At 37.2% G+C, this 18,259-nt stretch overlaps 1 protein-coding gene across 39 annotated transcripts in view; it reads right to left on the bottom strand.

The window, feature by feature from the left end:
* NCOA1 (nuclear receptor coactivator 1) overlaps positions 1-18,259 on the bottom strand; it is a 237,696-nt gene that overhangs the window by 26,193 nt on the left and 193,244 nt on the right. For all 39 annotated transcript variants that reach the window (XM_082745013.1, XM_082745025.1, XM_082744996.1 and 36 more), the window contains 3 exons: positions 9,792-9,909; positions 8,179-8,347; positions 6,817-7,131 (listed from right to left, as the gene is read on the bottom strand). In XM_082745013.1, the coding sequence (XP_082601139.1) occupies positions 6,817-7,131; positions 8,179-8,347; positions 9,792-9,909 (602 nt within the window). The remainder of the gene's footprint in view (positions 1-6,816; positions 7,132-8,178; positions 8,348-9,791; positions 9,910-18,259) is intronic.

Raw genomic sequence — 18,259 nt, 5'->3', positions numbered from 1 at the left:
GGCCCTTTTAGGGTAACAGAAACTTTTTATTGATTACTAACAAGTTTCAGTATTACAAGTTTAGTAAGATTATTTCCCATGTTTATTTGCCAAAAGGCTGGCAATTCCAAACATTTTATCAAATAGTTCCCACCTACAGAACACTAAATAGGACAGAGCATTTAAAAGCAGAATCCAGGGGCGCCTGGGTGGCTCAGTGGGTTAAAGCCTCTGCCTTCGGCTCAGGTCATGATCCCAGGGTCCTGGGATCGAGCCCCGCATCAGGCTCTCTGCTCCTGCTTCCTCTTCTCTCTCTGCCTGCTTCTCTGCCTACTTGTGATCTCTGCCTGTCAAATAAATAAATAAAATCTTTAAAAAAAAAATAAAAGCAGAATCCACATACATGTGCACATATGCACATAGGTATATACACATATACATACATATAGCTTACCTTTATTTTTTTATTTTTTAAATTTTTATTTATTTTTTAAAGATTTTTATTTATTTGTTAGAGAGAGAGAAAGTCAGAGTACCAGCAGGGGAAGTAGCAGGCAGAGGGAGAAGGAGGCTCTACGCTGAGCAAGGAGCCCGATGCAGGACTCAATCCCAGGACCCTGGGATCATGACCTGAGCTGAAGGTAGCTGTTCAACCAACTGAGCCACCCAGGTGTCCCTATTTTTTATTTTTTTAAAGTAGGCTCCATACCTAGCATGGACCCCAATGTGGGGCTTGAACCCACAACCCTGAGATAAAGACCTGAGCTGAGATCAAGAGTCAGATGCTTAAATGACAGAGCCACCCAGGTGCCCCCATATATCATACTTTCAAAATCATGCTACTACTCAGTTATTTCAGATAAGTACAATAATGGAGAGAAAAGAAATATCAGCCCTACATCTTAAACTACAGTATAAAAGTAAGTATATAATAGGGCACATTTTACAAAAGTCTAGAAGATTAATGGAAAAGTTGAGGTACTTCTTTCTCACTTGGAGGCTGACGGTCAGATGGGTACATATTTGGGGAAATCCAACGTGATTTCATTGCTGGGGAGAATTATGTAAGAAACAAATGGTTTGAGAAAATAGACTATTTATTTAACTAGAAGAAGTAATTACTTTAGACCAGCATTTCCCAAATTGGTGTTCTAAAGAACACTGTTCTGCAGATATTAATAGATGTGCCAGGAAAATAGCATGCTGTGCTGTATTAAGTATTGGAAATGATGGGTTACACAAGGTGAAACAGATTTCTTTACTGCAGTAATTCTATGAGCCTTTAACTGGCCAAAGCACACTGTGAATCTGCCATTAACATTTATCTCCTAGAATAATTTTGTATGGAACACTAGTTTGAAGATGCTGTCGTATCAGGCTTAGAATTCCAGGTCATAGGCATGTCTTAACTTCATCAGGTAACAAAACAAGCACCCTGGGAATTGATATTTCCTGATAAACAATCTATAGCTTAAAGAATTTCTTGCTCAATCATTTGAGGTGAATAAACTCTTCAGAGGGATAATATAAGTATCAATACTATTTTGTGTGTATATGATGCTTTATAACATAAATTACTAATAAAGATATTAACACTCATATTTTAATATATTTAATATTTTAATACATTTAATATATTTTAATATATGAGATGCAAACTAGAAAGACTGGAGATTTTGTAAGAGAATCCAAATTGCTGTGAACAGTGATTAAATCTCCCATCTCCAAACAGCTCAATTCTTAATTCTGGTTTCATTAATTTTTTTGATTACCATTAGATCAGAAAACAAAATGTTTGGGGGAAAATCTCATTTAATATAAATGTAAAAATTAAAGCTTCCAGGCTTTTATGGAATAGGATAGAACATTCAGAATCGTTTAAAAATTAAAGATACGAACATTATGGTTTTAAAAGTCAAAGGGACTCTTGGGGTGCCTAGATGGCTCAGTTGGCTAAGGCCTGGAACACAAACCCTACAGACTGGGGACACCTGAGCAATACCAGAGGACTGGCACTGCAGATCCCAGGGTACTGGGATGGACCCTCTGCTCCTCCCCCTACTCCTGCTCACACACCCTCTCTCTATCTCTCAAATAAATAAAATCTTAAAAAAAAAAAAAGATAAAAGTCAAAGGGATTCTTTTTTTTTTTTTTTAAAGATTTTATTTATTTATTTGACAGAGAGAAATCACAAGTAAGCAGAGAGGCAGGCAGAGAGAGAGAGAGGGAAGCAGGCTCCCTGCTGAGCAGAGAGCCCGATGCGGGACTCGATCCCAGGACCCTGAGATCATGACCTGAGCCGAAGGCAGCGGCTTAACCCACTGAGCCACCCAGGCGCCCGTCAAAGGGATTCTTAAGTACAAAACTCTACATACTTCTTTAAATTCTACAGACCCCAGACATAAGTTTAAATAAACCATTAATTTTACAAAGATTTAGCAAAAAAATTAAGTGTATGCAAGATAATATATAAAGTTTGAAGGCTACAGAGGTGAGCAGATCTCTGTCCTCTGGGAATTCTGTCGAGTGGCAGAGGCCAATACAGAAGGGTGCCACCTACAAGTGCAACACTTGCATACCCAGAGACACCTACAAGGTGCTCAAGCTTAGAGGAGAGAAGGAAGGCCGGGACCAAGAGCTTGAGCGCGCAATAGGACCTTGAAAGATGAGAATGTGAGGTGGCAAGAAGGATGGTCGAGTTAACTTAAGGCAGAAAGTACGGCAACTCTGGAAACAGAAGACAAGGCCATGAGGATAGGGGGAAATACATTAATCTTAGCAATGAAGAGAGGTAACACTGCCAGGGGAGTGGGAGTTGGGTTTCCAAACTTACAGCTTTATATATTCTTTGAATTGTGAGATAATGAGAGCATGAAATGGGTGGGGAGGGAGGAAAGATGCTTGAGAAGTAGTAAAAACGAGAAAATTTCAACGAGGAAATAAATTACAACCTTAGAAAATAAATAGTCTATTTTTAGCAGAGGAAGAAATTATTCTAAAGCACATTCTGTTAAAGAGAAATTTATCTATTTCTGCCCCTCCCCTCTCTCTACATACAACCTAATGCTGTATACAGTTGTTTCACTCTGACCTTCCTCTTCCCTCTGATTACTAAAATGCTACTCATTATCTAGCAAGCAGGTCAAGTTCTATTCTTTCTAGGAAGTCTTCCCAAAATGATCACCATATCCTTTAACTCCTCGGAAATCTTCACTTTTGGCTGGTGGGAGGAGAGAGGTCAGGAGTCCTCAGAGCTTGGGACATATATTCAGAAGTCTATAAAGGCCAGGTCAAAAGGCTTGTATTATAAAAGGAAATGGGGAGTTTGCGGCCAGTGGAACAGTACAAACTCAGCCTACACGCAAAACACACACACACACACACACACACACACCTCCCACACCCCTACACACACACATTCAGAGTTCAGGCTGGCTGACATTTTGTCTGTCTGAATGGATTTCTTTTATTCAATGCCTTATCAAGAAATCCTTCTATAGGAAACCTAAAAGATGATTATCTAGCCTAGACGGTCTCAAACAGGGATAATTCTGCCCCACAAGAGAAATTTAGCAATGTCTGAAGACACTTTTAGCTACACAACTTGGGGAAAGGTTGCTATTGGTATCTAAGGTGAAGGTCAGGGATGCTCTTAGACATTCTTTTTTTTATTTTTATTTTTATTTTATTTATTTATTTTTTTTGCTGTCAGACATTCTTAAATGAACAGGAAAGCCCCCCAAACTAGAATTATCTGCCCTAAAATGTCAATAGTGCCAAGAATGAAAACCCTGATTTAGCCACATGTAAATTCTTGACAAGGGTTTTTTATTTTTTAAGATTTATTTATTTATTTATTTATTAGAGAAGCAACATGCGTGGAGAGAGAGGGTGAGAGAATGTGAAGCAAACTTTGTGCTGAGTGCAGAGCCCCAGCAGGGCTTGATCCCATGACCGCAAGATCATGACCTGAGCCAAACCAAGATCCAACGCTTAACTGACTGAGCCACCCAGGTGCCCCAATAGGGGGTTTCTTTTGAAGAAGCTATTCTTGGGGTGCCTGGGTGGCTCAGTGGGTTAAGCCTCTGCCCTCGGCTCAGGTCATGATCCCAGGGTTCTGGAATCGAGCCCCACATCTGGCTCTCTGGTCAGCAGGGAGCCTGCTTCCCCCCCCCGCCTCTCTCTACCTGCCTCTCTGCCTACTTGTGATCTCTGTCAAATAAATAAATTAGCTCTTTAAAAAAAAAGAAGAAGAAGCTATTCTTCTATCAGGCAGTTTTCATGGCCAGAATTCTAGAGATGAAATTAGCTTCCCTCTACTTTCAGCCCTTTGGTCTTTCTGGTCACTTCTATTTTCTCTAATATATAAAAAATAATCAATAGTGGTTCTTCTACCAGATCCATACATTTTCTCCAATACTCTAACACATAACACATGTGGACTTGACTTGTTTGAGATGGCTAAGTATATCACATTTCTTTATGTGTCTCCAATGTTACTCCCTTTTCACAGTATTCTTTTCTTGAGAGTATGAAGACCCTGGCTGGAGAAGAAGAATAGAAAACTAGAACAGAATAATCACATCTTTTATGAGCCAATCTTACATAATTTTCTACAAGCAGCAGGTCTACCCATTTTTGCTGTTATCCTTTTCTCAAAATAGAACTTTAAGAATTCTTTATTGTTATCATGGATATATTTCTTGAGACTTGGCTTATTTGACATGTGAGAAGACACTATATCTAAAGGCTTCATTACAACTTTGTATTCCTAATCACTAGCTCCCTCCTTCATTTTTGCTGTTCCTTAAAATTTCAGCCAATGAATCTCTACTAGTTTCCTAGGGTGTTTTTCCTTCCCCTCTCCCCCAACTGGGGATTATTCAAAACTGTATAATCAAATGTAAAATTGTAGACTCTTTTTACTCCTTGTGTACCACATTCCCGTCAATGAGATATACTTATAGTCAAGAAATATGTTTTTAAACTGATCTTAAAAATCCATTAAAAGAAAGAAACTATGATGTAGTCCTGAGTTTGTACCTTTCTTTTTTCAGATCATCAGGCACTGTCCTAAATTCCTATGAGATGCTTTATATGGCCTGTGTTTGGTTAGAGGGAAGGGGGAATGAGAGAACATGAACAGCGAGTAAAGAGATGGTATTAGTCTAGCGAGGTGGGTATATCATGAACACCATGTTATGAATCTGATGTATTCTGGACACTAATTCTTTGTCACTTATACAGTGTTGAAAATATCTTCCCTGAGCCTACATTTAACCTTGTTTATGGTGTCTTTTATCTTACAAGTTTTAAATTGTAACGCAAACATCAAACTTTTCCCTTATGCCTTTTAGGGGCCACATAAATCTCATATTCACATTTAGATCATTAAAATACCTAGAATTTATTTTTATGTATGGTATGAGATTAAGGAATATAATTTTTTCTCCTCAAGGACAGTGCAATGTATTAGCATTTATTATACAGGCCATCTCATCTTACTGACACTGTGCTAAGATCTTTATTATATTTACTATCTCACTCATTCAATCCACAGACCACCTACGAGGTAGACAAATTATTTACTGTATTTCTTTTATGGATATAATCAGAAATCAGAGGCTTTAAAAGGGTAAATAATTTGTCAAGCCACCTAAGTTAGAACTAGGACTTGAAATTAGAGATCTTATAACATTATAAAATATTGCCTTTCTAATATAATTTAGTTCCTTATTTCTCTTCTTTCCTGAATTTGTAACATTCTAGGAAATTGCTTTAAATACTTTAAAGAGGGCACCTGGGTGGCTCAGTGGGTTGGGCCTCTGTCTTAGGCTCAGGTCGTGACCTAAGGGTCCTGGGATTGAGCCCTGGGCTCTCTGAGCAGTGGGAAGAGCTTGCTTCCCCCCTCTCTCTGCCTGCCTCTCTGCCTACTTGTGATCTCTCTCTGTCAAGTAAGTAAGTAAATAAATAAATACTTTAAAGAAAATCCAAAGCAATATACACAGATGATTAAGAAAATACAAAAAGGTTAAAAAGAAAAAGCAACAATCTATAGCCCTGGTCCTGCTTCTCAAAGACAATACTTTTTTTTTTTTTTTAAGTGGGTTCCACACCCAGTATGCAGCCCAACACAGGGTTTGAACTCATGACCGTGAGATCAAGACTTGAGCTGAGATTAAGAGTAGGATACTTAACTGACTGAGCCATCCAGGCACACCCCCTGCCCTGGAGACAATACTTTTAACTATTTGCTTTTTTGGTTCTTGATGCTTACTTATCTCTGTATTTGCTGCTTAGACAATCTTAAATATTTATGGCACTATACCCACTCATCACCTGTAAGGAGAGAGAAGACTGAAGGCACCCAGCTCCCCAGGATCCCCAAATTATCCTTTCCTCCATTCTCCTAATGCAATAACATCAGTAAGCTTCAATCACTCCAACTTCAAACAACATAAATTTCATTTTCTGTTTCAATAATCATAACAGTATCTCTTGATGCTCTACTTTATAAATTAAGCTACCTATTTCTCTTTATTAATTTAATAATATATGATGTTCATCCTAAATATTTCTTACCACAAAAAATAGAAGCAAATTGCTTTTAAATAGTGAGTTTCAAGAGTACTTTGTTATGAGCCAGCTGTCTTTAACTGAAAGAAAGTCTCCTTTACCTTATCCTTGCCGACCAAGGATGGTGTTTTGAGTTTTTCACAAAGGTTGTGGGAACACTTCCGACCTGATACCTTTATTCTAGCCCGAGGGCAGTGTCAATGCAGCACGAGTTACCAGAAGCCTTCTCAGAGTGCTCCCTGCAGACCCAGACGACTCACCTGCTGTTGGCCCTGCAGGCGCTGCTGAAGCTGGAGCCGCAGTTGGTTGGGCGCGGCCGGAGGTCTGTTCAGTGGCTGCCGGGGCTGCATGCCCATGCCGGGTGAGAAGGCGCCTCGGGGAGGCGTCACTTGGACAGGCATAGTCCCCAGCGAAGGTTTTTGCCTGACCATGCCTTGGAAAGGGGTAGAGAGATTGGCAGTAGGTGAAGGAGATGAATAAGGCTGGGAATAAAGGTTAGGTCTTTCTTCCATCATCAAAGGTGGTGTTGCTTGTTGTGGTGGAAATCTCTCTGATAAGACATCTAATCCACCTCCCTGTTGGAAAATAAGCCAGAACATTTCACAAATAAATTACTGCCTATATGACATGCTTCTCTATATAATCTTGGATCTGAGAATACGTTATCTCTAGAAAGTTTTATTATAAAATATTATGCTGAATTCATGAAGGTCTCTAGGAGTTTGCTATCTAAGGGAATCACTTATGAAATTTCCTTCTGAAATGGAATAACAGATCAACTGAGATGTTTAAAAATCTCAAAAAAGAGACAAAAACATGGTTAAAACACAGGCTAAAACCAATGGAATGAAGCCAAAAGGTTTGAAAAGAATCACACTGCAAAGCCTAAGAGTCAACAAACATTACATTTAGTAGCTTACCATGAGAAGTATTATTATAGGAGGGATTAACTTAGGCATTTTTCTATCCCAAATAGAGAATTCATGCTTTCTTTCCTCTTAGTTGAAAAAAAAATTCATAGCTGGCCTAAAAGAATGCCATAACTATGGCTTTTAAAATTGATAACTATTATTCATTGTAAAAAATATAATTTAAATTATGGCCTGGTGTGCTTGAGTGTGTGTGTGTGTGCACGTGCACACATGTGTATGTAACTGAAAGGAAAGTTTTATGAAATACAACTTCCACTTTTTCTTATATTCTACTACTTTAAAAATGTTGGTCATGAAACACTAAGTTGATTTTTCAACCTCACCATGTGAAAAATGCCCAAAGGTGGACTATCATGGGATGTGCAGGTTGATGTCTAGCAAGAATAAAGGATAAATTAAGTCCTAGGATAAGAAGTCATTATATAAATCTGGATTCTCTTCTAGGGGGAGCCTCTAAGATTCTGGTCCATAGTGAAAGGCTAAGACTTTCTGATTCTAACTATTTCTAATTATTATGACTTTTTTTGTTTTAAAAACCTCATTATTTAGGTATATTTTGATAACTTTCACAAGTATAAGTTATAAAACTACTTAAACACAGTGAGACTAATATTGACAAATCTTGCTTAAAAATAATTTTCTAGCTTCTCAGGATTGTATTGTTTAAATAATGCCAGTTTTAATGAATACCTGGACGAGTTTGTCAATTCCCAGAGCTCTATCTAGTTCAGCTAGCTCAGTTTCATCTTTGCCGCTGAGGAAGGACACGAGCTGTTCAAGGAGAGCCTTCTCATCATTTCTTCCTTCTACTGTTGTTGGTGGACAGAGCAGCTCATCTAATTGTGAACTAATACACTGGCTAATAGAATCAAAAGATAAAAGAGTTTAAGACTCACATAGCAAATAAGTATTCAATCTCAATAACATAAATATAGATATATACATATATATGCATGAGATACACACAAATATGCAAATCTTGTTCTAGAAAATTCTGTGGAGACGCTTTTTCAACCAATTATCACACAATGAAATATTCTATACTTATGTGTAGAAATTTATAAATGTTCTGTATGAAGCTTGAATATATTCTCACTGTTTTGTCAGTCACTGAAATTTGCTTCCATATTCTTGTTCTTTGCTTATAGAAATAGCTTGAAAAATTAACTAAACATAGTTAAGAAAGGGAAAAGAATTCTTCATGAAAGTCGAAAATAAAAATCAATAAAAATCTCAGGGAAAAAAAATCATCTAGCCTACAGCAAGATTTATTCTATTTATACTTAAGTTTCAAAGACGATCAAATTATATTGATTTAATCATAAAATAACATGATTACCATTTACAAAAGAAATCAAACTAGGAAAATGAAACATTCTCAGTGTTAAGCAACAAAAAAACCTGTTGATTACATGGAGGAAATACACAGTCTAATCCTCCTGATACCAACAGATGCAAAAAATTCAGAAATATATGGAAAATAATACTAATAGTACAAACATAATTATAAGGAATCCTCTCTGGGGAAGGTAAATGGGAATACAGTTCATAGTTAAAGCTCTAAACCACACTCAACACTGTCTAGTCACCCTTTGGTTGCTATGCATGAGATGTACTCTAATGTTTTGGAATGGAGCTACTCATGTCAATTAAGAAATTAAATTCTAATCAAGATGGGACACTGAGTAGATGCAAAAAGTACTTTCCTTTCTTAATATCATCTTGCTCCAAAGAGAAACACCGGACAAAATAATTATACAACTAAAAGCTCAAAAGCTTTTATAATAATTGTTACACTGAGCTCAATTCATCTACAGATCTCAGAAATTTTACAGTAATCAATCAAAGCAAAGCAAGAGATGAAAAGAAAACAACTGCTGGATACTATATCAATCTTTCAGTAATTATAATACATACTAGCCTTGCAGTCACACAGTAAATAAATCTGTTTAACGTGGGGTCTTCCTCTATACCCCCCTCTTTTTTTTAAAAAAAAAAAAAGATTTTATTTATTTATTTGAGAAAGAGAGAGCATGAGAGGGGAGAGGGTCAGAGGGAGAAGCAGACTCCCTGTGAAGCTGGGAGCCTGATGCGGGACTCTATCCCAGGACACCGGGACCAGGACCTAAGCTGAAGGCAGTTGCTTAACCGACTGAGCCGCCCAGGCACCCATCTATCCCCCTTTCTTTTGTCTACTACTATCTCACAAAATAAAATGAAGACTGGAATCCAGTCTGGGAAATAGTTCTTTGTTGTAGAAGTTGGTATCTGATATTTTATAAGGTAGGAAATGTATTACTCACTCTTCTGGCTTATTCTGATTTACAGGAGTCACTGTATTATTTGCCCATGGAATCTGGTCACCTGTTCCTGGCTGTCCAAACTGGTTATCAATTGCTTCCAATTCCAGCTCTGGTAACCCTGATTACAGAAGAAAAGGTAAGAAGTCAGTATCACAAAAATACATAAACAGTATTTTTCAGAAACAATATATTGTATGGAAGAATGAGATATCCCCTATAAAATATTATTTCAGTGGTACACTGGCCCCTTTTTCAGAAACTTAAACTGTCTAGAATGTGGCCACATAATAACCAGTGAGAAAGTAAGAAAAAGTTCTCTGAACCAAAGAAAATCTGATGTAAAAAAAAGTTCGCACATAAGTTGATGTTATCATAGGGAGACTCACTCAGAACTTTGTGAGAATTTTTTTAAAAAATTTTATGTTTTAGATCTTATTTTTAAGTAATCTCTATACCCAATGTGAGGTTTGAACTCATAACCCTGAGATCAAGCGGTGCATGTTCCACCAGTGGAGCCAGCCAGGCGCCTCCCGAAATTATTTCTTTTTAAAGATAATTATAACAATTTTGGCTACTGCTTTTTCAGTCTAGAGGACATTAGGATCTGCTACAGGTGGGGATAGAGATGTTATCATGACACAAGAGCAGCAAATACAAGATAAAATTCTTTTGTTCTGTATCAGGCAGGAACAGAAACTAAAGGGCACAGCAGTCTGGGGCCATTCTGAAAATGGACAAAGCTTTGCAACTGTTAACTGAGAACCTGGCTATATAACAGTGTAAAAACCCATGATTACGATGATGACAAATGAAGGGACAGATTTAGTTATGTTTTATAATGGAAGAAAATACTATATGCATTCTAGAAGGTTTTTGTTTAGGCATTTTTTTGGGAAACCCGATTATTTCTATACTTTTAGACTAGAAAAAATTGTGAATAACCTAAATTCCAGAAATGTAGGGACTGATTAAGGAACCATGGTATAGATATTTATAATGTGCCATTAAATGAAAAAGAAAAAAAGTCCATAAGCCAAGATATTATGTTCAGAATAATTCTAGTTTTATAAATTATTTTGTGTGTATTAGTAGGAAAAAGTTATGAAAGGGTATGTATATCTTTGGTTGCTTTTTGATTGTAAGATTAGGATGACTTTTCTTTTTTTTGACTTTGACCTTTTTTAATGCTTATAATGGTTATCTGTAATTTCTGAAAATGGATATATATTAATTAATTATTGTTATGGGCTGAAATGTATTCCCCCAAAATTCATATGTTAAAGCTCTAACTCTGAGTAGCACAGAATGGGACTGTATTTGGAGACAGGGTGTTCAGAGATGTGATTAAGTTAAAATAGGGCCATTAAGGTGCGCTCTGATTCAACAGGACTGGTGTTCTTATAAGAACAGGGGATTAGGACACAGACAACAAAGACAAAGGGCTGACCATGATGCCACAGTAAGGAGATGGCCATCCACAAGACCGTGAGAGGCTTCAGAAGAAACCAAACCTGCCAACCCCTTCAGCTTGGACTTCTAGCTTCCAGAACTATGAGAAAATGAATTTCTGTTGTTTAAACCACCTGGTCTGTGGTATTTATAATGGCAGTCTCCGCAAACTAATGTAATTCTTAAAAAAACAACTAAAAATGGCTTGGAATTTTTATTTATTTATTTATTTATTTATTTATTTATTTATTTTATTGAGAGAGAGAGAGAGAGAGCGTGCAAGTGAGCACAGAGGGCAGAGAAGGAAAGGGAAAGAGAGAGAATCTTAAGCAGGTTCTGTACCCACCACAGAACCTGACATGGGGCTTGATTCCATGACTCTGAGATCATGACCTGAGCTGAAACCAAGAGTAGGACATTTAACTGACTCAGCCACCCAGATGCCCCACCTTGGAGTTATGTTTTCTTTCTAATGAATGGAGAATAAGTAGATTTAGGAATGCCTGAGAAAAAATGTGTTTAATGATAGATATTGATCATTATTAACTACAGAGAACATGTTAGGCTCACTTTTATGTGAAATATCCTCAACATTTATTATCAGTGAAGTATAGGATTCTAAGTAAGCACATTCATTTCTAAATCCAAATAATTAGAGCTTTTGGTTAAATTTGTCTTCTCTGTCGTGACAAATGATAGAAAAATCAAACTCTGTAGATTCCCAAAACAGAGCAAACAAAACCCAACAAACAACACTAACCACAAATGATGATGGGAAAATAATCACTTAATTCCTATCATTATTTAAAACAGGAAGTTGGTCAAATAAGTTGACCCATTGCTCTACTCCAAACATTAATTCTTTAGTCCTATTCTATTTCAGAAATCTAACCTAGTCAAAATTAATTATATTTAAGAGTTAAAGCAAATTTATAAGGCTGTCTACCATTAATACTGACTATATGATATCTTATTTGACTCCGTAACAGGATACAGTATCTCATTTTACTAGGGGAAAATATTAAGAAAATACGTTGGACAAAATTGGACAAAAAGAAGTTAGTTTTTATTCTATTTTTTAAAAAGATTTTATTTATTTATTTGACAGAGAGAGACATAGCGGTAGAGGAAACATAAGCAGAAGAAGGTTGGAGAGGGAGAAGCAGGCTTCCTGTCGAGTAGGGAGCCAGATGCGGGGCTCTGACCCAAGCCCAAGATGCACATTTAATGACTGAGCCACCCAGGTGCCCCCAGAGAAGTTAGTTTTTATTCTAAAAGTCAGGCCAGCCTTTTAAGATTTCTTTTAGAAATTTATTTCTACAAAAAATTCAAGGATTTATTGGAATGTTCTAAGAAATACACATTATCTTCTCTTAGGGGAATAAACCGACGATATTTGGCCATGTTTGTGCCCTATCTCAAAAGTAAGTATGTATATATGCAACACAAGACAGGCATGATAATTTGTAAAGGGAAGCACTGATGTCTCTCCCAGTCCCTGTGAAGGAGAAGGGAAGCTGAAGTGAGTAGAAAACAAGTGCTTAGGGATCCCTAATCAAGCTATTAATGTTTCTTATCATCTTTGCAAAGGGCTCAACGTCGTATTTTCTCCATTTAAAATCTGCTTAGGGGCTCCTGGGGGGCACAGCTGGCATCTAGATTCCGGCGCAGGTCATGATGATTTCAGGGTCATGAGATGGAGCCCCCTGTGGGCTCTGCATTCAGCACGGAGTCTGCTTGAGATTCTCTCTCCCTCTCCTCTGCCCCTCCCCTGTGCGTGCTCTCTCTCTCTCTCTCTCTCAAATAAATAAATAAGTCTTTTTAAAAATCTGGCTAAAAGGAAAACTTTATATCTCCATTAGCCAAAACAAAGTTACATTACTAAAAAATCCAACCATTTCTACACACAGTAGAAAGCACTGTCTAACCATTAGAGTGGCTTTTGCACATTCTACTCTACTAACAGACAATTCACTACCTAGTGATTCTGATGTTCAGCTACTTTCTTCAGGTGTTGGTTAAGAGGTTTCTGGCTCAGTTTTGTGTTACCTTTGGCTGTATGCAAATGCAAATGCAAATGCAATGCTCAGCAGTTAGTGTTTTATTTTTCTAAACATGATATAGACAAAGAATGAACTTATTGAATGAAAAAAAAAAACCTCCTATAAATCACAAGACACAAAAGGAAAAACCCAACAGATAAATGGTTAGAGAATATGAATGAGTCACATGCAATCACTGAAAAATGATCTACCTAATTAAAAAAAAAAAAACCTCACAGATTAAAACTTAAAAAACCCCAAACCATCAGGTTGGCAAAGATAAGAAAGAATATAATTCAATGTCTTAGAAAGGATGTGTAGAAGAACATTATCCATTTGAGTGTAAAGTGGCACTATATCTAAGAAGGCCATTTGGCAAAATCCATCTATCCTTTGACCAAGCAATTCTATTTAGAACTTTTATTTCAGATATATTTTCATATGTGATAAGTTATCTCTACATATAGGTAATCATCACAGCTCTATAGTAGCAAAAGATACCTACCAAGAGGCACAACCCACTAAAAATAGAGATTAAAATGGATTTTTTAAGTATTGAAAATGCTTTATGTGAACCTCATTATTTTTAGAGTTATGCAACTATTTTAATGGCCTACAAATAAATGAGATTGAGATTTTAAAAATAATCAGCTCAGGCTGTGTATGTTCCCCAAACATAAAATCATCCCCTTCACAAGATCATTCACCTACTCCAGTGATATTCTCAAAGTTCAAATATTTTTGGAATTCTAGATCTATCTAGAACAGTATACAGGTCCCTCAAGAAAATATATCTTCTCAAAGTTAAGATCTAATTTAGGTCTGGATTTAAAAAAAGAAGCATTATTCTTTTTGGATCAACAAATTTGACTCCAAATAACCGTAGAAAAGTATCAGAAGTCAAATCCGCCCTCAGAGGATAAGGATTTGAAGACTGTCAAAAAGACAGCACAGGTTTTGAAGGTACTACTGCCACAGAGGTACACTATACATATTTTGATCAACAACACCCTCCTATTGTCTCTTGATGGGCTCTGGTGGTACATTTCTAAAAAAAATTATTTAAATCACGTGGTCACACTACATGGGTGTGTGGTATGCGTATCAACAGGATGTTTTGAAACTAGGCAGACTGAGATTTAAATCCTGATTCTGCACGTACTAAGTGGAAAACTTCAGGCAAATTTTTGTGTGTATTTTTTTTTCTTTTCATTCTCTGGTCCTTCATTTTCTCATATGTAAGGGAATTTTCTGGCTCAATGTGGCAGATTTATCCCTTCTATTTTATTTTACCTCTAAATAACCTCTGAAAGAACAACAGAAATAAAAAGGGAAAAATAAATCTCCATCTGAAGGAAAGGCAAAAGAAGTATTATGGTAGCTGACTCAAACGATGAAGAGTTTCTGAATGATGAAACAAAGGGCACAAACGAATGGTAAAACTTCAACAAAACTAAAAAATCCACAAGACAAAAAGAAGATTCTCCAAGAAGGGGAGTTTCCCCAAAAGAAGCCCAGAACTCGAAGCTCAGTGGTCACTGGAGCGGGTCCAAGGACAGCTGCAGCCAGCCCCGCCCCAAGAGCGGAGGACTCTGGCTTCTGCCCCTGGGAATTAAGGAGTAGGAGCATGACGTGAAGTGGGAGTTCTGCCCAGGGAATCTCCCAGTGTGTGCTTAGGCTGATGAGGATTTCCCCACCACCAAGCCCCACTCTCTCACAACAGCAACATAGAAACAGGCCTTCTATACATCAGAACATACATCTGCTGCCAGAGCAGAAGGCTTTCTCACTTTAGCTAAAGACACACTCTAGCTGTGAAGATTGTTCATTCTGGGCCTTGGTCAGTGTATATGGACAGACAGCACAAATCCACCAAACACACAAGGAAAGTCAATGATAGGAAAAGGAGAGAGCAAATTTAACAAAGAAAGTAACTTTGGAGGAAAAAAATATTCTTAGAGAAAATGGACAAGGCCTAGAGTAGGTATAATAAATTTACTGCCACACAGATTACAAGGTTTATCATACCCATAGAAGGTAATGGATTCCTATGAGAAGAAAAATAATTTCTAGATATTAGAAACATGATAGCTACAATTAAAAGAACTCAACAGATGGAACTGAAAAGCAGAATGAATATGGCTAAAGATTCAGTTTTGATCTGGAAAATGTGGCCCAGAGATTCTCTTGAAATATAGTGCAAAAGGGCAAAAGGAAAAGAAAAGGCAAGAGAAAAGATGAGTGCCATGGCAGAAAGACCCAGAAGTTCTAACTGGTGTACCTCAGGTGGTGAAATAGGATGGTGACTAAACTCTGTTCTACTCTAGGCATTTGCACTTGATATGGTTCAGCTTAAGACTGAAGACTAAAGAAAGATGTCTGATTTTCCCAGGTGGGCACAAGGTTAAGATATGAATCAGCCACCCAGCGAAGGACTCTGGTTCTAGGAAAAGGTAGTGATGGCAAGCTAGATAGAGGAGCCAGGGAATTAGAGGCTACTCTCTTCTTTACTGGATAGGTTATCGTATTTTTGTCCCCAGATTCTTTTCCCTCCTCTAATCCTTTATGCTCTTTTCCTTTATTCTGCCCAACTTACTTCCTTAGCCTTATACCTCCTGAAATCTTATTTTTTCCCCCTCATCTATATGGAATTCCATACTGTCTGCATCTATCATCCTCGCCCTCCTTTATCTCAGGATCTTCCCCTTCTATGCTTTTGGCCTTTGCCAACACTATAGCACAAGGTTTAACAGATTCTGGCCTATTTATATACCTTTATACATGGAGCTATATTCAGGGGAGGAAATCTCAGAGAGAAGAAAGAGCTATTTGCCTTAGGACAGACTATGAAGGAAAAACACTCTGTTTTCACAGACCTGTGCAGCCAGAAAACACTTTCTTCTTTTATTACGTTTACTTTTTATCAAGTTAATATATGTACATAATTTTTAAAGTCAAGGCCAAAAGGTCCATTAGGAATAAAAGCAGATTTAAGCCTTAACTCTTCTAATCTTTTGGTTACTTCCGTTTTAACAGAGGCAGCCATTCTCAACTTGTATAGCTGGGTTTTTTTTGGCATTTGCCTATTTATTTCTAAATACACATATGCTGCTATTCCTTGATGTCTCAATTTCAGATTACTGACTTCCCGTTGTGATAGATGAGGTCTTAATTCTCCCATACCTACCACCTCCCATGTTTCCAATTCCCTAACAGATATCACAGTTTTTTTTATAACATAAAAAGTTAATACTTAGTTTCTTATGATTATGCAAATATTACTCATTGCAAAATTACACTGTGCACTATGTTCAAACCTCCTCTCTTGTACTATGCTTTCTTTATCTGGAATTAACAAATGTCTTATTTTTTTCATCTGCTTGATTTTCTAGGGGAATCTTTCAGATGCTTCAACATTGTTGACATAAACCTATCAGTAATCTTTTCAATAAACTCAAAAGAGATATATCTCATTTCTCCCCTAGAACTTTCTTTCCAGAAGATTCAGATTCCAATCTGTATTGGTTGTTCCCCAATCTTATTGATCAGCTATCATTCCTGGACTTCCTTTCAGATCCTTTCCCCTGGACCTTATATCTTTCTCTTTTTTGGTTTTCTCCCTCTTTTGTTGACGTACATTTCCTAAGGGCCTTCACTAGAAAAGGTGACTATACCATACAAATATCTGAGCCATTTTAGATCTGAAAATGGTTTTTTCCATCTTCACAACTACTGGAAATTTGGATGGCTAATTATATATATATATAATATATATATATAATTATGTATAATTATAGGTTAGAAATTACTCTAACCTCAGATATTTCTAAAATAAATTTGACTGAGGTCTAATTTATATATAATTTTTTCATTTTTGATAAGATTTTTTTTTAAAGATTTTATTTATTTATTTGACAGAGAGAAACCACAAGTACACTGAGAGGCAGGCAGAGAGAGAGAGAGAGAGAGAGAAGGAAGCAGGCTCCCTGCCGAGCAGAGAGCCCGATGCGGGACTCGATCCCAGGACCCTGAGATCATGACCTGAGCCGAAGGCAGTGGCTTAACCCACTGAGCCACCCAGGCGCCCCTTTTCATTTTTTTTTAAAGATTTTTATTTATTTATTTGACAGAGAGAGAGAGAGAGAGATCACAAGCAGGCAGAGAGCCAGGCAGAGAGAGAGGGGGAAGAATGCTCCTCGCCGAGCAGAGAGCCCAATGCGGGGCTCAATCCCAGGACCCTGAGATCATGACCTGAGCTGAAGGCAGAGGCCTAACCCACTGAGCCACCCAGGTGTCCCAAATTTATATATAATATTATGCACCCATTTTAAGTGTACAGTTTAATAAATTTTGACAAAGATATGAACCCATAACCTTCCATCTCAGTAAAGAAAATAGAGTATTTCTGTCATGTCTAAAAGTTCTTCAAGCTCCTTTGCTGTTGATTTTCTCTGCCTCAACCCAACACTGTCAACCAACGATCCAGACTTTTCTCACTCAGCTTGTTTTTGAAAATAATTCATGCCATGTACCACTAGTTTCTTCCTTTTCACTGCTGAGCAATATCTCATTTTATAAATGTACCATTTCTTTGTTGATGGACATTTAGACTATTTCCAGTTTGAGGCTATCATGAATAAAGCTTTAGGGACATTTGTGGTCAAGTTCTTTTGATGAGCACATACTTTCATTTCTCTGTTGTTAAACACCTATGAGATGGATTGTTGGGTCACATGGTAATATATGTTTCATTTGATGAGAAACTGCTGAACAATTTTACCATTTTCTACATATTGAAAAGCAATGCCAAAGTTCAAGGTGCTTCACACCTTTGACATCATGGTTTGCTACTGTCAATTCTGAAAATCCGAGGTATTTTAATGCATGTATAGTAGAACTGCATTATAGTTTTAATATGCATTTCCTTGATGATTAAATGATATTGGTCATCTTTTCATGCACTTATTGGCTATTTTC

This window comes from Mustela nivalis (genome assembly GCF_964662115.1).
Source record: "Mustela nivalis genome assembly, chromosome: 8".
NCBI lineage: Eukaryota > Metazoa > Chordata > Mammalia > Carnivora > Mustelidae > Mustela > Mustela nivalis.
The sequence above is the reverse complement of the archived record's forward strand: the minus strand, read 5'-3'. Positions and strand labels throughout refer to the sequence as shown.